Source organism: Triturus cristatus, chromosome 4_1 (assembly GCF_964204655.1).
Source record: "Triturus cristatus chromosome 4_1, aTriCri1.1, whole genome shotgun sequence".
Classification (NCBI taxonomy): domain Eukaryota; kingdom Metazoa; phylum Chordata; class Amphibia; order Caudata; family Salamandridae; genus Triturus; species Triturus cristatus.
The window spans coordinates 952128369-952153168 of NC_140585.1; the positions used below are offsets into that span (position 1 = coordinate 952128369).

Sequence of the window (24800 nt, forward strand, 5' to 3'; positions counted from 1 at the left end):
ATACCGCTAGACTTGATGTAGCTTCTGCCCGTAGAACTATTTTTCAGGTTTTTTTTTCCAGTGACATGAAAACTTCTTAGACCTCAATGTGATCTCCAATCCCTAGGATAACCATTCATGTTCATTCATGCTATGCAAGAACTCATTGAATCAGCTACTTTTACACTGGATCTTGCAGAATGTGCAATGTTCACTTAACTGTGAGTGGTCAAGCTTAAGTTACAATTCCTCCACAAAACATTTTTTGTTTTATTTCTTGACCTTCTTTCCCCCCGTTAAATCTCCTAGCATTGTTGTTCAAGTACCTGTCTGGGCCCAGATCACTCTATTATGAATTGTGTCTGCTTCTAGAGACCGATGCATGTCTTGCAGCAGGGTACTATAAAGGCAAAATCACAACTCGCAAGTGCCCCAAATGTTGTTGCTATCACATGCACACAGATGAAACAGTTGAATTGCTTTTTTAAGAATATAATATTAAGTCATATTTGCCTGTTTAGAAACTAGTGCGCTATTTGTGTGCAGCTTTGCTTTGGTTTGAAATATATTGCTATTTCATCAGATTTACCTGTGTCAAATAGAAAAGAATGCGGTCCTTTTGAGACTAACTTTTAAATTTTTCTGACTTCTAAGATAGTGATAAAAGACCGTGAACAAATATTAATAAACTATTTTGAACCCTAGGGACCTTAATCTATGCATACTATAGAGCTCCTAACTGCTGTTGACAGTAGTAAATGCTAGCAACACTTGTGCCTGCAGTAAAACCCTTCGTAGACTTTTAAGTTTCTAGCTAGGCTGAATATTTTCACTGGCACCCAAGGCACATAGTATTAGTGAAATGCATAACCCCTTCTTTGTAATCTGAGTTGTTTATTTTTACTTTACCAATTATTTTGTAGAAGGCATATGGCTGATGGTTTCCAATTATTAGCCTCCAACGTAGACTTTAAAATACGTTGGATCTTTAACAAAGTGTATAGAGCTTGTATGGAAAATTTAAATTCCCATAGGGAAGCAAAATGTTTGAACTTGTATTGTAATTTATTAGTAATCTGGCTCTTAGATTTCTTCCGTTTAAGGGCCGATGTTGGGAGTTTTGCCTGAAGGTGATAGATTTCGCTAAGGTTACAATTTTTGTATGGAAGATGTTCAAAGCCTGAAGCTTTTCAGTCAGCTTGGTAGTCAGACTCTTATAATTGTTGCACGAGAGGAGGAGAAACTCTGTGTTTTGAAGGTTTGTTTTGAGCTATATCTGTGACAGCCAGAAGCTGACTAGATAAGAATGAGGCAAAGTTGTAATTCCTTTCTTTGCCATCTTTTTGGTGCAGCTGATTGTCATCGTCATACTGATGAAAATCAGCAAGCAGTTTGGGTAAGATTTTTGTTGGGTATGATTTAAGGCATGTTAGTACATTCCTTCAAAGCAAAACGTGTTGCTCAGTGTGGTTTACAGTGTAAATTGGATGAAGATTGGTTGAAGGACTCCAAGGTTGCAGAACGTTTTAGTGGTATTAACATGCAAGCTCCGCCTTCATCAGATATGTGCAAGACCACATTTATGGTTTCTGGGCCATGACACAAGAGTGTAATTATCCTTTCAGCCTATGTTTGATAAGAACTCTTAAAGCTGGGTAGCAACATATTTCTTTTACTCTAACAAGGAAAGGTAGTCTAGTAATGGGTGAGTAATTCTCAAGAAGATGCGGTTTGGCATCATGTTTTTAATTGAGGGCTGAATGTCATCCTGGTCTCTGGGGAATATATTATTTAAGCAAAGTGGTAATATGGTCAGACCATGGTGGTTAGAGAGCATCCGTTCACTCCTTTGTGAGTACCAGGGAGATAGATCGGCAGAGCAGTTGCTTGGTGTCATATTTTATTTTCTGTGTAATTTTTTAAGATTGTTCTCAGAGATGGAGCTGAATGAAGACCAACTTGATTATGATATCTCTATAGTTGATATTTCACTAGGTTCCGAATGGAGGAGAGGGAGTCGATGTTTTACTGGTCATGTATGATTTTGATTAGCTCTCTAGGTCTCTTTCTGGCATTTTTACCTTTTGATACGAAGAACATAGGATTTGGCCTGCAGAAAAGGTTTTTGTAAGCTTTTCTCTAACATTGTAATTTCCCAGGTAAGAAATAGAGTTCTTCCATTTAATCTCAGTGGCTCATAACATTTTCTGGTGTTTGTTTCTATTGATGTAAATTCATTTTGTTCTCCTTGAGATGCTGGTCAGGAGGCAGCTTTGGGGTTATAGGTGTTAAGAGGGGGGTGCCTTTAGAAGGATATGAATTATGTCTAGTTGTTGAGTACATTATTGCCTCATGGCAACCCAATTCATCTCCATGTGTAAACCTATATTTCTCGGTGACTTCACCCTCACTTGGGGGAAGCAATCATATCCTGGCATATGACAATTGAAAGAGATCCTCATACAAAATTATTTAACTCAACATTGCAAAAGGCCACATCTATCCTTGACCCGAGTGATCTAAAAAATCAGAGAATATCCAATGTGACAACACCTTCCTGATCTGATCAGAGTGCTCTTTCGTCGCTTTTGACATCTCTCCATGCTAAAATAGTAACTAAAGGTACTAAAAACTAGGAGAGCTATAAAACCAACCATTAACAACTGAACTCTGTGATCCATGGTTCATAATCTGACAAATAATTCACTGCACACCTTAACCTACCAAGCCAATATGATGCAAAACATAGTTGCGCTAGCCAAAATCAAACTTGAGCACAAGACGACCATTTTGGTTCACCAGTTAAGAGATGTGCCTCATTGTAGTAGTTATATTCCCTCCAAACTTATTTGGTGTCGCATCTCACTTTACTCGGCACAGGCACTACAGGATCCAGGCAGGGGGGAACTTCACTGCCCATAAATGATGTAAACAGTCAGAATAATCTCTCCTAGAACATGACATACACTTCCAGAGGGCTGTGGGTCTAGACATGACAATTTAGAATGATTTGTGAAGCTTAGGGTCCTTGGAGGTTGTAGTGGAGTTCAGTGCTGCAGAACCTGTTCATGAGGGTCACTAAATTATTATTTGCAGATATGTAGCTGATCTGATGCAATTCCATTGAGAACTTTTACCTGACATAAGGTGGATAGTGTGTTAAGAACAGAGCTCTCATGTCGATTTGGCTGCCTTTATGGCCTGCAGCTGTATCAGATTCCAGTATTTCTAACGCTTTCTTGAGGAGTCCTGTGGTTCTTTTTTCAGCTAAATATGTATTTGTTCCCCCAGGATCACAAGGATGAGGTAACCTGTGTAAGATTTAATGGAAATGATGGGTACATCGCTTCTGGCTCTACAAGTGGTGAAATTATTCTACACGGTGTTACCACCAATTTGTCAAGTGCTCCTTTTGGCCATGGCAGCACACAGGTAATGTACATTGAATGTCTTCAAAACATATCCAGACATTTTCTTGGTGTGGTCTGAATTAGATCTCAAGCAGTCTGGCATTTCATAAAGAGGAGTTACCTTTGACTTCTGCTTTTCAGCAGCTTCTTTAGGTGCTGTTGAAGGGTTCAAGACTAAACAGAAAAAAAGTGCATGGCAGCAGTTTTGTATGTTTTTTTCATTCCAGTTATAACCCCAGTAAAGTTAAAATTTCTTTATACAACAATATATAATGTATTTTATCATTTGACCATATTTTATTCAAATTACTAAATGAAGAATGTGATAGTGTGCTTAATATCTCTGGTGCCAAAGGCAGAACTAATTCTTAGGCAAATTAAATAATTTTATCTTTGCTTGGTTTAGATTAGCTAAGGACATTATTCTTGTTTTCATAATATATTTTTATGTTTGCATTTTTGTTACAATCTGAAAATTAGATTGTCTTTTTGTAGACACAACTGTATCTATTTCACTCTTTTGCAGTGTCATTAAGTTTATGCTTCAGAGCATAAAAGTAAATTAGTGAAAATTTGGAACTAGTAAATAAATGATCATGAGAACAAAGTGAAATCAAATATTGGCTTACTTGGTTGAGTGGGTTTATTTACAGTGTGTGTTTGAGAATAGGGGGTAGAGAGTGTATAAAGTGAATAGATGCTCCCCTGGATATTTTTCCCTGTGTCTGAACTGTTTGCTTTACTTTTGGTTCCTTGATTTCGTCCAAATAAAACATGAAGTATGTGCTTATCCTCTCCAGTAGGCTCCCCATTATTGGGGGAACTAGCCAGGATGAAATCGGGAGGTCGTACCAGTTGTGCAGGGCTTTGGTCTAACTACTTAGAGCAATATTTTCTGGTTCTGCCATCAGGTAGCCTGATAACTCACGGGATGGGGTTAAGAGAAAAGTCTACAGTCCATAGTAACAGTCTCCATAAAGGTTCCTTCATTACTTCTGATTTTTCAGGCTTACCTGTATCTGCTTTTTTGTTCCTAACATAAGAATTTCTTTTGTGGCTAACTCTATTTTGGTGGCCCTGAAAATTCTAAGAGAGCTTACAACATGCGGCCTGTATAGAGGTACCCATTCGGTTGGAATACTAGAAGGAACTAGGTTGCTTCCAGAGCTTAAGAAGGATAACAAAAGTTTACATGAAATTTATGGGAGTCACTGATGTCACCACAACTTGCATAAGACTAGCGACAAACAATCTGAATCTCAGCAATAACTTTAAAAGTCCATGGCATCTAACTTTTGCCATTGTGTACTGGGGGTTTTGAACCCCAAACATCGTATATCGCCAAAAAAAGGTGAAAGTTCATCTGTTTCAGTAGCCTTTGACCGATCAGAACCTTACAAAGCTACTCCTTCCTCCAGCCCTCATGGTGGTTGCCTGTCCCATCATGTGTGGCACCAGATTTCATCTGTGCCCCCATTGGAAAATAGGATGAGGTTTCTCATAGAACTTTAACTTTACTGTGGGGCTATGCTCTACATTGCAGATATCTCTTACCTAAGCATCATATATTGTGGTGATGGATAGAAGGAAGCTCTGTCCTCTTGGTCACACATGTTCCTCCTGTCTCTGAAGGATAGTTTAATTTTGTACTGCATCTCTCATGACCCAAATACGTTGGATCTCCTTGGAGGCCCACACCATATCAGATTCACATATTCAGTTGCTTTAGGAGCAGTTTAAATTTCTCTTGCCCAATGGGGATCTAACGACTGGGCATTATCACTCCATTTGATTCCAAGGTCTGGAAAATGCGACTGCATAGACCTCATGAAGCCTATTCATCCTTCACCTTTGGTCCTGGTTGCTCTCACTGTACTTGCCTATGGGTTAGTGCCTTCCAGATGAGAAAATTGCATTGTCAGACAGCTAATGGCCGTACCACCATCTAATTGCACCACGGGGCCCGAGTGTTGTGGCTGAAATGCATGCAAGTCTGGAGCAGGCAAATAATCCAAACGATAATTCCTCTTGCAAGGAATGTTTATTGAACACATCTTAGATGACCTACTGATCTGAATCTAGATAAGGGAGTGTTCCTTTTCGCTCAAGAGATGAGTATGAGTTCTGTTGCATTGGAGAGAGTTTTGATAGGACATCATCTTTTTTTAAACAGCCTGGGTTTGTGTGGGGTTTGATATCTGAAAAAATCCACATTTCTATGTTGTGTTAACCAGCCAAATTGATAAAAACAAAAAATAGGCCTCTTCCTGATGGTTCTGTTTTATCCCAGCTACATGTTCAGTCTTCTGGGCAGCCTGACTTATAATCAAGTTCATGGGAGTATCTCGGTACACCCAGGCGATATCAGGCATTAACTAACGCAGAACTTTCCCAATTGGAGGAAGTGGGCATACGGACACCAAGGGACCTGTACAATGATGGGCAACTCATTCCGTTTGAGGAACTTGCTGAAGACTCAGGCTTGCCGCAGGGCCAGTTCCTGCTTCATGCCACGGTGAGACACACACTGCGTGCAACATGGGGAAACGTGACACAGGAACTTACCACCCATTTAACTATACAGTACCTACATGAGTTGGGCACAGGCCTCCATCTCACCAGATGGTTCTCGGACTCCCTCAGAGTGCACACGGCACCACAATTACTCTCCCTTCGTGCCACTGGGACGCAGACCTGTAGAGACCTAGCACGGAGCAGGAATGGGAAGACGTACTAGGAAGCCCTACACATCCCCCGCAATGCTAAATTCCGACTTATCCAATACTATATAAATCATAGAGCCTATCTGACGCCAGTGAAAATAAATCAATATTTCTATCACAATGACGCCAAATGTCCAAGATGCAATGCGATAGGCAGAGATTTACTACACATGCTGTGGTCCTGCACAGCTGTCCAGACATACTGGGGAACAGTCACCAGATGTCTAGCCCATTGTACAGAACGTGCCCTGGACTGGACATGGGAGACATGCATATTGTGACTGTACCAAAGACTCAAAAAATACAAGTTGACGTCCCGCTACATAGACTTGGGACTTGTAGTGGCCAAACGATTGCTCATGCGATGCTAGAAATACCTTGACCCCCCAGCAGCGAAGACCTTCTTTCAATCTGGGTACAGGCAGAAAGTATAGCGCTCCTTCGCAAGGACGTGATGGGGTTGCGGAAGCAACCAATAGTGGTAGAGTGGAATATAACATTAGCAGACTTTCGCACATCCTGGCAGAGATACTCAGAAGCTCTAGCAGACACACTCGAGAAGGATGAGGGGTAGAAATTACCAAGGCAAATAGAGCACAAGAAACGGGGCGAGGGAAGTGACACCTGGCCGGCGACGCATACACAGAGTTGTAGGCGTGGCACAACCTCTGACAGTCAACCGGGATTAAAGTACATTGATTAAGCAATATGGGCACTGGCAGAAATACGCATTTAGGTCCACTTTCAATAAGGTGCTGTGGGTGGGAGGGCTGTACGGTGATGCACAACAATAATAGACATAATGGCTGAATGATCTAGACCTAAGAGGAAGGGTAAATGTACTGATTTTGGTTTCCCCCCCCGTTATATAAATGTTATGCTGAAAAATGTTTAAGATTTGACCACTAAGACATTGCATCTGATGTTAACGCACTGGACACAACACTAACAGTTGAGACATGATGCAGCAAATGTACTCAGAACAGTTTTAATGTATACATTGCACTGTGTTACTGTTGTACGAAGTGCTGTGGAAAACAATTCAAATAATTTTTAAAATGTAATAAAAACAAATTGAATCAAAATTAAGTTCATGGGAGAATAATTAGGATACTGGGAGGGTGGGTAGATGTATGAATATTGCCTATTGAACAGACAGTAGCGAGCATTAGGATTCTGACCAAGGAGAGCCAGACAGAGGTGTCTTTGACAACACACTAACTGACAAGTTGTAAAATTGGAACTCCATTTGGACGTCATGAAATATTCGAGGCAATTACATTTTAGAAAGCAGCTAAAGTATAGGATCTGCATATGGTACTCTTGGGTTTAATCATATGCTATATAGAAGTACTGACCTCGCTTTTGTTAACTACGAAACATAATGTTCCTGTCATCATTAGGATATTAGCATCCAGCTAGTGAACATATTCTTGCTTTATACTTGGTTCCTCAAAAGCGTCTGATGAAGTCTCTCTTTAATCATCTTGGTATATATATATATATATATATATATATATATATATATAGATAGATGTATATATATATATAGATGTATATCTATATATAGATATATATCTATATATAGATATATATCACCAACAATCCCGATAAAGGAGAAGGCTGTCAGATAGGGCGGTCCGAGTTGGGGTAATCGGCAGCCCCAATTATAAAACTCCAAACTTTTCTTGTATGAAAGAAAACACGGACTCCCAGGAGATTTGCAGTTCTAAAGTTTGTTTAATAGACTGCACACAACACAACGCGTTTCAGCTTTCGCCTTGTTCACGCCAAAGCGTCTCCGAGTAAAAAGCTGACTATCCTCGAAGACGCATGCACCAGTAAGGAGGTAATGAACTAAGAAGGTGGGCAACTGTGCTTGAAGTAAAATAACTTGAACTTGTCAAATGCGTATTTTTGGGATTTTAAAGCTATTATCAAGATGCCTTTGGCTGCAGCTGAAGGACGTGTATGAAATCCAGTCCGGGTTTTGCGGAAAGTAGAATAAGACATGTTGGGAGTTTTCTTTAAACAATATGAACTGAAGGGCATAAAACACGAAATAGCACAGTTTGAAAATTCAGAAATCAATTTAGTTTGAAGGATTTTCACTGTTGCAGTTGTCGAAATAATTGTGATTATGCTTTGTTTATAGAATGTATGGTCATCAGCCCACATGCTTACTTGTATCCAATCGCTGCGCAATGTAGTGCATCTTATGTTTTAGTGAATATTTGTTTTAAATAGAAACACCAATATGGCGCATTTCAGGTTGAGAAAGGCAGCTTGTCTGCCGAAACGCGTTCCTGTTTGTCCTTAGCCCGATGTAACCTGCGCAACAAACAAGAGAACCCCCATGAGACGAGTGCTTTCTCCTTAATCAGATTTGGTTGGGGATTATTTCTTATATATATATATATATATATATCTTATCCAACCCTTTCCCGTAGGAAAGAAAACAGGAAATTTCAACGAGACAAGGAAGACTATAGTGAAGGACGCATTTTCACTTATGCACGCAAATTTGATTTATTAAAACAACAGTAATTATTTAAATGGATTTCACATATAATTGTTTTATTCACATGCAAATGCATTAATGAAAACATGATGACTACGAATCCCATAATGCCCCACAACATTTCACACAGGAAATGATGCAAGCATCTTTGCGTTTTAAATGTGTAACACAATGAAGGGGGCGTTACCGTGATCAAGATCTCAGAGGACATCGAAACGCGTTGGTCTTACTTTCCAGACTGGGGAGAGTTGTGAAATAAATAAACAAAGCTTTTTTGAATCGTTTATCGGAGTGCGACCTGTTTTCTTTCCTACGGGAAAGGGTTGGATAATGTAAAGCGGTTTTGCTCAACCGTGAGGCAACGCACAGCTGCAAGGAGCGCCACGCCAGCGAGGAGAGCTAAGAGGTTAAGGATATATATATTTCATGTGCAAAAAGAACGACGCGTTTCAGCAATATGCTATATGCTGAATGAATACTGACGTGTGTGTGTGTGTGTGTGTGTGTGTGTGTGTGTGTGTGTGTGTGTGTGTGTGTGTGTGTGTGTGTGTGTGTGTGTGTGTGTGTGTGTGTGTGTGTGTGTGTGTGTGTGTGTGTGTGTGTGTGTGTGTGTGTGTGTGTGTGTGTGTGTGTGTGTGTGTGTGTGTGTGTGTGTGTGTGTGTGTGTGTGTGTATATATATATAAACAAGGTCCTCTCGATTGAATGCTTTCTCCATATCCAAAGAGAAGAGAAGCATCTGCACCCTATCTTTTGTTGCTCGTTCATTGGCATTAATTGATAGCTGGGTGTTGTCCAGGCCTCTCTCTTTCTAATGAAACCACTCTGAAGTGGGGATAAAAGGGTGGGCCAAACCCCGGGCAAACGTTTTGCCAGAATCTTAGTCAATATGTTAACAACACTCTTTAAAAGTGCAATCGGTGTATATGACCCACTTTGGTCAGGGTGTTTGACTGCTTCAATATCATTGAAAGTGTAAACTCCATCATTGTCAGGGTAACCGAGCCATCATCCAGGAAAGAATTAAAGACCTTTGTCAAATGAGGGATCAACAACTCTGTGAAGGATTTGTAAAAAACAATTAAGATACCCGTCCGATCCTGGGGCGGTATTATTCGGAGGGACTTAATAGTGGCTCTCACCTCCTCCTCCGTAATGAGGGAGTCTAGTTCTTCCCTAATCTCATCAGTAATATTTGAAAAATGGAGGGGCGTTAAGTAATAGTCCTGCTTACCGGATCTAAAGTTTCACCCGTAGAGTTCCCTATAAAAGGAGATAAAAGCATTGCTAAAGTCTGCGTCAGAGGTCAAATAAGATCCCTCTGCAGTGGTAATCACCTTTATGTAATTCTTGGCCCACGGTGGTCTAATCTTGTAGGCCAACAACCTGTCATCTTTCTTTCCTTTCTCATAATGCAATTGTTTGGATCTCTAATAATTTATGGGCTGCATTCTTGTTCAACAGGGCCTCCACTTCTCGCCTCGCTTGGCGCAGTTTCCTATAGGTAAGGTGTGAGGTTGGTTGTTTATGATCTTTTTTTAACTTTGAGGATTGCATCCTCTAGTTCCGTATGTTGGAGTTTGCATTAATGGAAAACGACTGTGGTGTGCGCAATAAACTCTCCTTTCATCTCTGCCTTGGCCGCGCCCCAAATCGTGGCCCAGGAGAGGTCTTCTGTAAGATTCTCAGAGAAATAACGCTCCAGCGTTCCTTTATTTATAGAACTTAGAATCGGATCGCGAAAAGCGTTTTTGTTCAGTTTTCAAGGGCGATATGACCGAGACCGCTGCGAAACAGTTGAAAGCGACAAAGTGACAGGTGCGTGGTTGGATAAAACCTGGGACTCGATAATTACATTGTCTGCTCTAAACAATAGGGTGTCGGAGATTTAAAAATTCCATTGCGGAATAAGATTTGTGGACTCTCAAAAAGTAAGAATAATCCAGATCATGGGGGTGAAGAGGACGCCAGGCATCCGCTAGGTTCCAGTCGATCATACCGTGGGACAAAGACTGTGGAGGATTGGATGCCCTCTTCTAGAAGGGTGAGCGATCCAAGGTTGGGTCCAAGGTCATAATATAGTCCCCTCCCAGTATCATATGATGGCCGGAAACAGTTGCTGTGGCCGGAATCAAATTGGCTATGAAGGGAGCCTTGTGGTCGTTGGGATCATAAATGGAAGCTATGATGTAGGAGGTGGTATATTCAGAAGCTTGAATCATTACCTGGCTCCCCTACTTATCTTTATGTGTGGTTGTCACCTTGAGCTTGACACCTGCCGGAATAAGAGTAGCCACCCCCTTAGTTTTATTAGAAGAGGAAGAATGGGATTGGTGTGGGAAAAGGTGTGACCTAAACCTGCAGACAAGACATTGTTTGCCAGCAAGTGGGTCTCCTGGAGAAGCACTACGTCTGCGTCCCCAGAGGACAACCAGCAGAGTAATGGTTTACATTTACAATGGGATTTAAGGCAGTGCACATTGACAGACCAGAAATGCAGCATGGGATCAACTGCTATGAAGGGGAGAAAACCAGAAGGAACGCTGTGCACAGGCACCCCTATGGGAACATCCCCAAGGCCCAAATCCCCATGACCTGCCCCGGTAAAATCCACACCATGAATAATAAAAAAATAATAAAGAAAAATCAATACAGACATGAAGAAGGCATCAACAACAATAACTTCTCAGAAAACTGAAACTAAGCCATGCATCCCTCTGCCCTCATCAACATAACCAATAAGGCATCGATAACAATAACACACAAAAAAAAGCAAACAACAAAATATCACACTTATAAACCACAACTACTCAATCCCTCTGAAGAGGCATCTTGTCTAAGGGAAGAAAAATAAAGAGGCTAGCCCCCCATGGTATTGGGCCCCAGTGCCCTACCCATTCTTAAAAATAAGGCTTGATTGGTAGAAGAGCAGGTGAATACACCCACATGCAGAAAAATAGGCCCCATTGTTTTTTGTTGGCTATCAACATCATACTGCATCAGAAAAACTAGCCATCAAAATTCCTTTGTGTCCGTCAACAGTGCATTGTTCATGTTTTGTTGGCCAGTTCTCTCTGACGACTTCCACTCGGGTTGGCTCGCCCCCTGCGAACCTGGAGTCCCAACAGCCGCATGTCCTCATCTGCAGAGGCGAGTACCACTGGCTTGTCCTGGTAGAAAAAGAGGATCTTAAAGGAGAATCCCAAACGGTAAGCGATAATAAGGCTCTGGAGATGGTCTGTAGTGGGCTTAAACGACTTGCCTATCGGGGTATAGGATGATATGTTTTGGTAAAGGTGAATCTTCAAGCCTTGGTAAACTAGCGCATCTTTGTCTCAGGCTGCCCTCAAAATGTCATCCTTAATGAGTGAAAAGTGAACTCTGGCCAGAACATCAGAGGTGAATTTGGTAGGCGTTTGTAACCCTGTGAGTCCAGTCAAGTTCAATCAGTTGCTCCTCCGGTGCAGCCAGCAGGGTAAGAAGCAGGTCCAGGACGTATTTCTGGAGCTCAGAGGCAGTGACAGACTCAGGCACTCCTCGAATGAGAACCGTATTTCTGCGTTGCCTGTTTTCATTATCATCAACTTTATCTTGTAGGAGTTCAAATCGCAGTTCAAGCTAATGGACCCTAATGTTATTTTTTTTTTAAAAACATTTGTTTATTGACATTTCCAAAATTATATTCATATTGCTACAGGATATATGCAGTTCTGTCTCAACATAGTGATACATTCTTTTAGCAATATTTATTAGTTGTTGGCAGCAATTAGGCAATCATTGATGTATATTTATCCTTGCTCCGTTTTCTGCACCCAACTAACACCTGCAGTATACGTCAGCCCACTTGGAATCTGGCTCCCTCTGGGTCCTGATATCGTATCGTCTCGCTATGTCTCTACCTTATGTTTATATTCATAAAGCTACAGAATTAAGTGGAAATCAGCTATAAACTAAAATAAAAACATAACTAGTGAAATGTGTCTAACTTATATCCACGTGTGGGTGTCTCAGTGCGAATACACTTATTGGGGGGGTGGCTAGGTGGGTGCCTAGGGTCTGTGCTAGTTGAAAAATAGCTTCTCTTATCTACTGTTAGCAACCATGCCGGATTTTAGCATGTGGTGTACTAATTACTGTGTGTTTCCCCCCCGTCTAGGGTCTGTTGATTGTTTTGATCACTTTTTTCATTTCTTATATAGTTTCAGGTGATCTGTCCAGTGCCCTTACAGCTCCCTCTCCATCAGGCATTGCTTTCTAGCATTAGACTTTCCCAGTATTGACTAACTCCCTCCATTAGTCTGCTATGGGCCACTTTCGTACCCCCCCTCGCCTCTTCACTGGAAAGTGCCCTCCCTTCTTCTTCGGCCCAGCTCGTGACATCTCGTCTCCAGCCCTCTGCCTGCGTACCCTTTCTGGATTTCCAGGACATCGCCACTCGTCTCTTGGCAAGAGCCATGGCTAGGTCTATAACTATGTTCCCTACCTTTCATTTCTGTGGGTGGGGAAATAGGCCCAACAGGCACCCCTCCGCAGAGCTATCCAGCATTCTCTCTAGGGTTACCCCTGTCAATTTCACTACTGCAGCCCAGAAGGGAGTCCATGTCGGGCACTTCCACACTATGTGGATAAAGTCTGCGCACTCACTTACGGCCCCCCCCCCCCCCCCCCCCCCACCAATATTATTCTAAGCCTATGTGGTGTCACATAGGTCATATGTATGTAAGTAAACTGAAGGTATTGCAGCCTTGTGTTGCAGGATATTGACTTCGGGGGATCCTAAATCTTTCTCGCAATCTCTGTCTGCGAACTGCCTATTCAGGGCGTGTTCCCAGCAGTCTCTGATTTTAGGTAATGGTTCCCTCTATGCCTCCACTAGGGACATATAGAACCACTTCACCTGGTGCTTAGCTGCTCCCAAGGAGAGCAAAGCATGAAGTAAGGAATGGGCATCCGGTTCATCCCTGTTTCCGCCCCATAGATCTGCAAATGTGCGGATCGGGGCTTCGAACTGCAAGAACTGGCCAACTGATAATCCATATTGTTCCACTAATTCCACGAAAATAATCAATGTCTTTTCTTGGTAGCAGTCTCCCACAGTCTTTAAGCCCACCTCTGTCCATTCCGTTAGCTGCTCGGGTGTGAATAGCTGGCGTGGGTTTCCATGTGGAAGGCCCATCAAGGGAAGCCGTGGTGTATAGTTTGAGACTTCAGGCAACCTGGACATACTCCTCTTCCAGTACTGCAACACCGTGTTTTGTAATATCGATCTATAGGGTGTCCCCTCTTTATGATCCAGGATCTTGGCTAGTAGGAGGGTGGGATTCCCACCTAACTCACTCAGGAACGTTCCTTCTACGTTAGCTCCCTCCAGCCACTGCACCAACCATTGTATCTGGGAGGCTAAATAATAGAATTCGAAGTGGGGGCAGTCCCAGTCCTCCATTCTGCATTTGGCCCGGCAGTATTGCCAGTGAGACTCCTGCGGCTTTTGCCCCAAAAAAAGCCTCATGTTAACAAGTCTAGCGGGAGGAACCAGCTTATGGTTAATACCAGTGGCAGGTACACTAAATAATACAGTACTCTGGGTAACATAACTATTTTGGTCAGTGTTGCACACGCCATTATAGGTAGCTTCAGCGTGCTCCAGAATGCTACACAGGATCTAAGCGATCCAAGTGCCCTATCCAGGTTACCTTCGCCCATATCCGCTAGGGAGTGGTAGATATGAATACCCAGGTATTTGAACGTGGTTGGGGCCCAGTTAAGAACTTCTGGGAGTGCCGAGGGCTTCGTCAGTGGTCCTGTTCCCAGGTAGAGGTAAGTCTTGGTCATGTTGACTCGCTGTCCTGTCAGGATGGCAAATCTATCTAATGACTTAAGAGCCGAATCCGATCCGGCCACTATCTCATGGAGATAAACCAGGAGGTCACAGCGTATAGGGAAATAATGTGCTGGTGCTCATCGAGAGCCAACCCCATCCCAGTCCCCCCTCGTAGAAACAGAGCCGCAAGTGGCTCCATCGCCAGAGTGAACAGCACCGGTTTCAACGGGCAATCCTTCTGCGTACCATGAAAAATCCCATACTGGGCGGAGACCATCCAGCCTGTTTTGACTCTCGCAGTTGGGTGGGCATATAGTAGTTTAACCCATTTAATCCAGTCCTCTCCCAGACCCATTCTCTCCATGCATAATAAATAATTCCAGCTGACTGTGTCAAAAGCCTTTTTGAGGTCTATTGATTGTATTGCGGCCCGCTCATATGCTTTTGCCTCAAGGTGGTATTGAGTCGAGCCTCCTCAAATTATAGAGGTATTTCTGGAAGGGATGAACCTGTTCTGGTCTGTATGGATCAGCGTGGGCATATGTAGGAGCAACCACAATGCCAGCATCTTGCTCAAGATCTTGAAATCCATGTTAAGCATAGAGAGCAGTCTGTATGCTTCTACCCAGGTCCCAGGTGTTGTTGACTTAGGAAGCGGAATCACTATGGTGCATTGTGTGGAGTCTGGGAGCTGTAACAGCCTGAATGATTCGGCATACATGGTCTCCAAGCGGGGCGCCAATTTGGAGGCAAAGACAGAATAAAATTCAGCGGGGAGACCATCTGGACCCGGTGTTTTCCCTGCGGCCATTGATGCTATGGCCTGCCTTATTTCTGGCAGTGTCACCGGTCCTCACAATAATTCTTGATATTGTCTGTCTAAGGTTACTAGCTGCAAGGGTGCCCAAAAGTCCCTAACTGTGGCCTGGGGGTAGGGCATCACAAAGCTTTTCATAATATTCCCGGAACAGAGCGTTAATCTCTTCTAGTCATGTATACTCGTGCCAACAGTATTGTTGATATGCGTGATTTGGGAGCCTCTTAGCTCTGGTTTGATCAGCCTTGCTAAGTCGGTCTGATTTACCTTACTCATCGTGGACTCTCGCCGAGTGGCCTTTATAGTCAAACCTTCACAATCGGTCTAGCGCTTCATTATATAGGGATCTGGCATCGAAAAGGGCCGTTGACGCTGCTGCATCCATTTGCTCTGTGTGGTCAAGTGCACATAGGGATTCCTCAAGTTCATCTAATTCCTTGCTGAGGGTTCTCCGCACCCCGACTGACTGGCTCAGGCAGTGCCCCAGGATCACAACTTTTAAGGCTTCCCATTCCAACGATTCCGTGAAGGCAGAGTGTGTGTTTGTGGTGAAGTAAGTTGCAATGCAGGAGCCTAGAGACTCTTTAAAGGGTCCGTCTTCAAGCATTTCATGCCTGAACCTCCACAGAGGGATCGAGGGTCTAATTCCCGAAGGTCGGTGGAACAGCAGCAGCGGACTATAGTCCGAGCAGGTGCGGTCCCAGTTATTCAGTGTGCTTGGCAGTCTCATTGAAGTCTGCATTACAGAGAAATGCATCTAGCCTAGTGTGCAATTGGTGTAGCAGGGAAAAGTAGGAATATTTCCTGTCTGTGGCATGCTGTACCCTCCAGGTTTCAACCAATCCCAGTGATTACTCCCCTCCTAGAAACCCATTGATGTGCGGTGTGGCTTGATACCGGGGAGGGGGTGACCGGTCAAGGACTACATCTGTCACACAGTTAAAGTCTCCCCCTATTATTGTGACTCCGGCATCTGATCGACTAATTGGGCTAAAAACCCTCCAGGAAAGTCAGCTGGTCATAATTTGGGGTGTAGATACTACCAATAGTAATGCCCCTGCCGCACAGTTTTCCAGTAAGCAGTACATATGTCCCTTCCTTGTCAATCGTAGTGTTGGTAACTTTCAAGGGGACCCCCGGGCCGTACCCATACTAGGACACCTCAAGCAATTACCGTGTAACTTGTAGCGTATATCTGCCCTCTCCACCTTCTATGCAGTTTCTTAACCACCCTGTGCTAAGCCTTCTTTTGCCTATTTGGGGTAGTTCGCGGTAGGCCCCTGTAACGTTTTGACCACATAAGGTATCCAGGCCAAATTTGCGTCCTTTTTTTCCAACATCATGGGGATTCCAAAGGTACCCAGGGTTTGTGGATTCCCCTGGAGGGGACCCAGAAATTAGCCAAAATACAGCAACATTTTGTTTTTTGGGGGGAAAATGGGGGGAAAAGTGCTGCAAATGAAAATGTCTGTTTTTTCCCTGCAAATGGTATCAAAAATGGGTTTGTAGGGCTGAAATCAACATGTTCCCAGCTTTTAGGGAATGACACTTTTGACAGAAAACCACATTTTTTTACACAGTTTTGCCATTTTTCCGGGATATAGCCTATTTTTGCTATTTGTTGTGCTTTCAATATTCTTCCAGTTAATGGTAGAAATGGGTATGAAAGCAATAATGGATACTGGAAAGCTATAAATTTTAGAAAAGCAGACTAAATTCTGAATTCAGCAAGGGGTCATTTGTGTAGATCCTTCAAGGTTTCTTTATAGAAACTAACAGTTAAATATAGGATAAATTGAAAACTAGTTGAAAAAAACAGCCATTTGTGTCAACGTTTTCACCTGTAACTTCTTCTAATTATGACAGCTGTTTGAAAGCAATATACCGTTACATCCGCTGGACCTTTCTGGTTGTGGGGATATATAGGACTTGTAGGTTCAACAAGAACGGGTATATGGCAATTAATCTGGATAAATGTTTACATGGAAGAATCCGTATGAAAGACACCTATGTATTTCTGAAATGGGAAGAAAATATAGAGTTTAGAAACAGTAGATATTTGCACATTTCGGAAATTGGGAGTACCCATACTAGCATGAGAATTATAGGTCATTTTTCAAAATGATTTTTTTTTTTACACATTGTGTTTCATTTGGAAGGCAGAAATGTGTTTCATTTGGAAGGCAGAAATGTATCGAAAGTCAATAGATAATAACAGTTGCTCTACAATTCTGTGTTACCCTAAGTCTCCCGAGAAAAATGGTACCTCACTTGTGTGGGTAGGCCTAGTGCCCACGACAGGAAACGGCGCAAAACGCAACTTGGACACCACATTTTCACAGTGAAAAATGACCCTTTTTTGCAAAGTGCCTAGCTGTAGTTTTTTACCCTAGCTCTGCCGGCACCTAGGGAAACATAGCAAGCTCATACATTTTTGAAAACTAGACACCCAGGGGAATCCAGGATGGGGTGACTTGACTGGCTCTCACCAGGTTCTCTTACCTAGAATCCCTTGCAAACCTAAAAATGTGTCCCAAAAAACACATTTTCCTCCCATTTCTGTGGTGGAAAGTTCTGGAATCTGCATGGATCCACAAAATTCCACCCACCCCGCTTTCCCTAAAGTCTTCCGAGAAAAATGGGACCTCCCTTGTGTGGGTAGGACTAGTGCCCGCGACAAGAAACGGCGCAAAATGCAACGTGGGCACACCATATTTTCACAGTGAAAAAGGACCCTTTTTTTGAAAAATGCCTTGCTGTAGTTTTTTAACCCTAGCTCTGCTGGCACCTAGGGAAACCTAGCAAAACTATAAATGTTTTACACCAAGGGGAATCCAGGATGGGGTGACTTGTCTGGCTCTCACCAGGTTCTGTTACCCAGAATCCCTTTCAAACCTCAATGTGTCCAAAAATACACATTTTCCTCACATATCTGTGGTGGAAAGTTCTGGAATCTGTGTGGATCCATAAAATTTCACCCACCCCGCGTTCCCCAAAGTTTTCAGAGGAAAAATGGTACCTCACATGTGTTTGGGTAGGCCTAGTGCCCGCAATAGGAAACGGCGCAAAACGCAACGTGGACACACTACATTTTCACAGTGAAAAATGACCCTTTTTTTGCAAAGTGCCTAGCTGTAGTTTAACCATAGCTCTACCGGCATCTAGGGAAACCTAGCAAACCTACATTTTTGAAAACTAGACACCCAGGGGAATCCAGGATGGGGTGACTTGACTGGCTCGCACCAGGTTCTGTTACCCAGAATCCCTTGCAAACCTAAAGAATTGGTTTTTTTTAAAAAACACACATTTTTCTCACATTTTTGTGGTTGAAAGTTCTGGAATCTGCATGGATCCACGAATTTCCTCCCACCCAGCGTTCCCCCAGGTCTCCCGATAAAATTGGTACCACACTCGCGTCGGTGGGTCAAGGACCCGCGACAGGCAAGAGCCCAAAACCTATTGATGTGACATCAAAATTGCCTATCACAAACCAACCTGGTTTTGCAAGGGGGGTCTAATTAGTTTTTGGCCCGGGGCTCAGGGGCCATCTAGGCAAACCTACCAAACCCACACATTTCTGGAAACAAGACACCCGGGGGTGTCCAGCGAGGTATGGCTTGCGTGGGTCCCCCAACATTCTCATGCCCAGAATCCTCTGCAAACCTCAAATTTCATTAAAAAAATCACTTTTTTCTCAAATTTCTGTGGCAAAGTTCTGGAATCTGCGTGGATCCACAAATTTCCTCCCACCCAGTGTTCCCCCAGGTCTCCTGATAAAAATGGTACCTCACTCGCGTGGGTGGGTCAAGGACCCGCAACAGGCAAGGGCCCAAAACCTATTGAGGCGACATCAAAATTACCTATGAAAAACACTACCTGGTTTGGGGGGGCGCAGCTGGGGTTTTGGCCCCGGGCTCGGCGGCCATCTTGGAAAGTACCAAACCCAAACATTTCTGATAACTAGACACCCGGGGGAGTTCAATGAGGTATGGCTTGTGTAGATCCCCCAACGTTTTCCTACCCAGAATGCCACGCAAACCTCCAATTTAGCTGAAAAAATATTTTCCACAAATTCTTGTGTGCAATCACCATGACGGCACAAATGTCCTACCCCACAGCATGCCCCTGAGTCTCCCGAGTAAAATGATACCTCACTTGTGTGGGTGGGGCAATGGCCTGTGACTGGGAAGAGCTGAAAACATAGAGAATAAGGGTATAGCACTGAGAATTATAAGCGCTACATGTTTTTTTAAAGTACGTTTTTAGCCAGTTCTGCATTGGACACCCACACAAGTGAGGTATCATTTTACTCTGGACTAAGGAGAATGCTGTGGGGTAGGACATTTATGCCGGCACGGTGATTCCACACACAAATATGTGGAAAATGTGTTTTTTCCATCTAAATTTGAGGTTTGCGTGGCATTCTGGGTAGGAAAACATTGGGGGATACACGCAAGCCATACCGCTTTGGACTCCCCCAGGTGTCAGGTTTTCAGAAATGTGTGGGTTTGGTCCTTTCCCAAGATGGCCACTGAGCCCAAGGCCAAAATCTCACGTGCCCCCCCCACCCCACACAACCAGGTAGTTTTTGTATAGGTAATTTGAAGTCTCCACAGTACGAATTGGGCCATTTCCTGTTGCAGCCACTATGCCTACCCACACAAGTGAGGTACCATTTTTATCAGGAGACCTGTGGGAACGCTGGTTGGCAGGAAATTTGTGGATCCACACAGATTACAGAACTTTCACACACACAAATTGTGGAAAAACGTGATTTTTTTTCAGCGAAATTTGAGGTTTGCTGGGGATTCTGGGTAGGAGAATGTTGGGGGACCCACGCAAGCCATATCTTGCTGGACTCCCCCGGGTGTCTAGTTTCCAGAAATGTGTGGGTTTGGTAGGTTTCCCTAGATGGCCGCCGAGCCCCGGGCCAAAAACGAATGGGACCCCCCTTGTAAAACCCAAGTTGGTGTGTGATAGGTAATTTTGATGTCGCCTCAATAGGTTTTGGGCCCTTTTCTGCCGCGGGTACTTGGCCCAACCACAGAAGTGAGGTACCATTTCTATTGGGATACTTGGAGAAATGCTGGGGGGTGGAAATTTGTTGTTACTTTCTGCAGCGTGAAAATTTGGGCACAATAATGCAAGGAAAATGTGAGTCACATTTTGAGGTTTGCAGGACATTGTGGGTAAGATAACTTGTTGGGATCCACAGGAAAGACATCACCATGTACTTCCATGGGTGTTTAGTTTACAACAATATCTACAGTTGGTATGTTTTTCTTAGATGAAATGTACACCTCAGAGAGACAAAAAAGACAAAGATTACTGCACAGCCATCAATTCCTCAAGCACACACACATACTGGAGTGATGGTTCAGTATATAAAATTTTATTAACAAGAGATTTCACAAAAATGAAATGCACTGTCAATAATTGAAAGGACAAAAAACTGAACCAGTGACTCGCAGCTCGTGAGCTGTAAAGCCACGACAAGGCACCAACCTCTTTACAGGCCATTCACACACCTTTCATACGTGATACCCACAAGACCATTCACATCACCAGGCACAAAACCAACACATTCCAACATTCACAGAAAGGGACAAGGTACACCCTGCTTGAGAAAAACAGAAAAGACAAATATTTCTGCACAACCACCTATTCCTCAAGCACACATACATACTGGTTGGATTTGGCACAAGGGTGAGTGATGGTTCAGTATATATTTGTATTAACCAGAGAATTCACGAAAATGAAATGCACCGTTAATAATTGAAAGGACGAGAAACTGAACCATTGACTCCCAGCTCGTGAGCTGTAAAGCCACTAGAAGGTACCAACCTCTTTACAGGTCATTCATACACCTTTCATACATGTGACACATACAAAACCATTCACACCACCAGCCGCGGGCCCAGCACATTACAACACTCACACCAGCAGACAGCGCCATTTAAGGGCCCATCACTTTCACACGTCCACATTCCTGACACAGCAACCACACCAGCTCACGGATTGCGTGGAGTGGCGTTTAGCTAGCAATGTGTGTAGTGACTAGCAGCAAGTCACTACTCACACACCGCCAGCCAAGCGCCAGTCCACGCATGCCGCCAGCCAAGTGCCAATCCACGCACACCGCCAGCCAAGTGCCAATCCACGCACACCGCCAGCCAAGCGCCAGTCCACTCACCACCAGCCAAGCGCCAGTCCACGCACACCGCCAACCAAGCGCCAGTCCATGCATGCTGCCAGCCAAGCGCCAGTCCACGCACACCACCAGCCAAGCGCCAATCCATGCACACCGCCAGCCAAGCGTCAGTCCACTCACCGCCAGCCAAGCACCAGTCCACGCACACCGCAAGCCAATCTCCAAGCCACGCACACCGCCAGCCAAGTGCCAATCCACGCACACCGCCAGCCAAGCGCCAGACCACGCACACCGCCAGCCAAGCGCCAGTCCACGCACACCGCCAGCCAAGTGCCAATCCAAGCACCCCGCCAGCCAAGCGCCAGTCCACGCACACCGTCATAAATGTTTTTTTAAACAAAGAAAACCCAAACCAATTGCCACTAGATACAAAACTATAACTACAAAAACAACAGCAGTAACTAAAGACCTAATTCTATTGCCAAACGTGATAACTGAACAACTATATAAAACCATACAGACCAGGCAGCATGCTATTAGACTCACGGTTGCTCCAAAAAACTCTTTTGAGTGTGATGCAATCTGAAACATGTGGGCACACACAGCCCAGGATTAGAAGGACAATCAGCACAGTGCATATGACTCTCCTTCCGCACACCTCTTCGCAAGCAGACTCTTACATCTCTTACAGGGATTGTGTTTTTTGGGGCGTGGGAGGAATTAAATCAGGAAAGTGGCAATCTTTCAATCTAGCCACATCCTCCACCACTCCTACTCTAGGAACACTTGCCTGTTCCACAACAACAAGGCTGCTTATCACAAGACTCCTGAAACTGAACAAAAGTCATCTTTGACGCAGGAGAACACTCCTTCTACACAACAAAAGCATTGACAGTTGCTAAATTGAAGAGATGGAGGGCCAACTTCTTATACCAAATGTAAGCCTTACGAATAGCAGTGTAAGGTTCCAACCTCTGATCTACGCTTATCGACAACACCCATGTGCTTATTGTAGTCTACAATGCACACAGGTTTGCGCACTTCACCAACCTGATCCCAAACAGTCACAAGTGAAGTACTCTCATCATGAATGGTAGTCAGCATGTACACATCCCTCCTGTCCACAAATTTCACAGCTAGCAGTTGCTCACTACGCAAGGCACTGCACTGTCCCCTCTGAAGCTTTTTGCAAACAAGCTCTTTTGGGTACCCTTTACGGTTAGAGCGGATTGTGCAACAAGCAATAGTGTCCACTTTGAACAATTCCTTAAACAATTGCACAGCAGTGTAGAAGTTATCAAGGTACAAATGGTAGCCTATGCTAAACAGTCCTCTAGCAAGATCCCACACAATTTTCCCTGAAACTCCAAAGGTGGATGGACAACCAGGGGGGTCAATAGCGGAATCCCTACCAGTGTACACCCGGAAATTAAAGACATATCCTGTCCTACTCTCAGACAGCATATACATCTTAATTCCATAACGTGCCCTCTTGCTGGGAATGTACTGCCTAAAAACCAAACAGCCCTTGAACAGGACCAAAGACTCATCAACAGATATTTCTTTGCTTGGAGTATAGATCTCTGAAAATAGATCTACAAAGTGATCAAGAAGAGGCCGAATCTTAAAAAGACAGTCACAGTCAGGGTGATATCGATGCAACGCCAAAGCATCATCAACAAAATGCAGCATCCGAAGTAAAAGTAAATACCGATCACGACTCCTAATTGTAGGAAATATGGCCGTTGCCATCAAGGGACTGGTAGACCAATATGAAGCCTGGGACGGCTTCCTTATCAAGCCCATCAAAGAAGTCAAACTCAAAAACGTCTTCATCTAATCCAGATTTGTGGGAGTTTACTGGGTAGCTCTAGAGCGGGGCACTGTTGTCCCTCAAAAACTGTTCAACATACAAATTAGTCTGCTCTACAATCTCACCCAAAAATGCATCATCCATGAACAACGGAAAAAAACTGTATAGGCAAAAAAAATCACAATCCACTCTACACCCTGCATTACCACTAAAGGCAGGCTGCACCATGTTGGAATCAACCCAGAGTCCAGCACTTCCAGTAGGAAGCCTAACAGCCTCAGGCTGCAATCCAGATGCCTCTTGCACCATCGGCACATCAGCGTCCTCCTCTAAAACAGGCACTTCATCCGCACTGAGAGTAGCTTTATCCGCACTTAGAGTATCTTCATCATCCGATGATTCCATGTGGAGAGAAAACTCACTGCCTGAATCTTCCCCTCCCTCCTCTCCCTCAGACGCACTGTCAGTCTCACAATCCTGCTCCGAGGAAGATTCAAGAAGCATACCAACCACCTGCTGAGCAGTAATTCTATGGCTAGCCATAATGCTTACTAATAAAGGTAACTTGTCAAACAAGTCAACAACAACAAACCCTTTGTAAAAAAAGAAATAACCAAAATGTAGCTTTATCACAAAGACCTATATACTCCAACACTATACCACTCACTTGCCAGAAGCAGCTAGACTCACCACCACCTACTCTGCAAAGACACAGTAAGGATCAGGAATATCCCACTAAAAAAGAAAAATTAAAGCAAATTACACATAAGACAATGCAAAACACATTGCAAAGAATTTCATGCTCAAACCACTAACTAAATATGCTGCCATTATGACACCACTAACAAAACAAAATCATTCATGCATGACAAGAATATCCATTTGGAGTAAATACAACAGAAAGGTTTTTCTTACCCAAACAATGCAAATACGCAAAACTGCAGAACCACCACTGCCGAAACCGCAAATAGGAATCAAAAGCTTTAAACTTGAATAAAAAGGAAAACAAAAATTACAATCGCATATGCAAATAATGCACCAGTCCACACACAATCCACCAGCCAAGCTAAGGGGTAGGTGGGCCTAAAGAGTATAAATAAAATATTCACTCCCGTAAAGAGGAGCAACCCTTGCCCTTGAGGCCACACTCCAACACAAAAATTTAAAAACCCCTGTTGTCTAGTGGCTTCTGCCCCCCTTGGGGGCAGATGGGCCTTAAAAACATACTGCTAATCTGCCACCCAAAGAGGACAGAAATGGCCACAATCATCCTCCCATAAAGGGGAGTGACCCTTGTCCAAGGGGCCGCTCCCCAACATAATAAAAATAACCCTAGTGGCATAGTGGCCATACAAAGAAAGAAATCGGCCAATCTGCCCCTCAGGTGGGCAGAAACGGCTAAATCAATGTTCCCCAAAGGGGAGCGACCCTTGCCCAAGGGGCCACTCCCCACAAAGTATTCCTTGGTGGTCCAGTGGGCCACTTTAAAAAATATTTGCAAAATCTGCACCCCGATGGGGGGTAGACAAAGCCAAAATACATTGCCCCAGAAGGGAAGCGACCCTT

General features: G+C 43.7%; 1 protein-coding gene across 3 annotated transcripts in view; it reads left to right on the forward strand.

The window, feature by feature from the left end:
- Positions 1 to 24800, forward strand: part of NEDD1 (NEDD1 gamma-tubulin ring complex targeting factor) — a 307814-nt gene that overhangs the window by 50416 nt on the left and 232598 nt on the right. For all 3 annotated transcript variants that reach the window (XM_085653831.1, XM_085653833.1, XM_085653832.1), the window contains exon 5: positions 3271 to 3411. In XM_085653831.1, coding sequence (XP_085509957.1) covers positions 3271 to 3411 — 141 coding nt within the window. The remainder of the gene's footprint in view (positions 1 to 3270; positions 3412 to 24800) is intronic.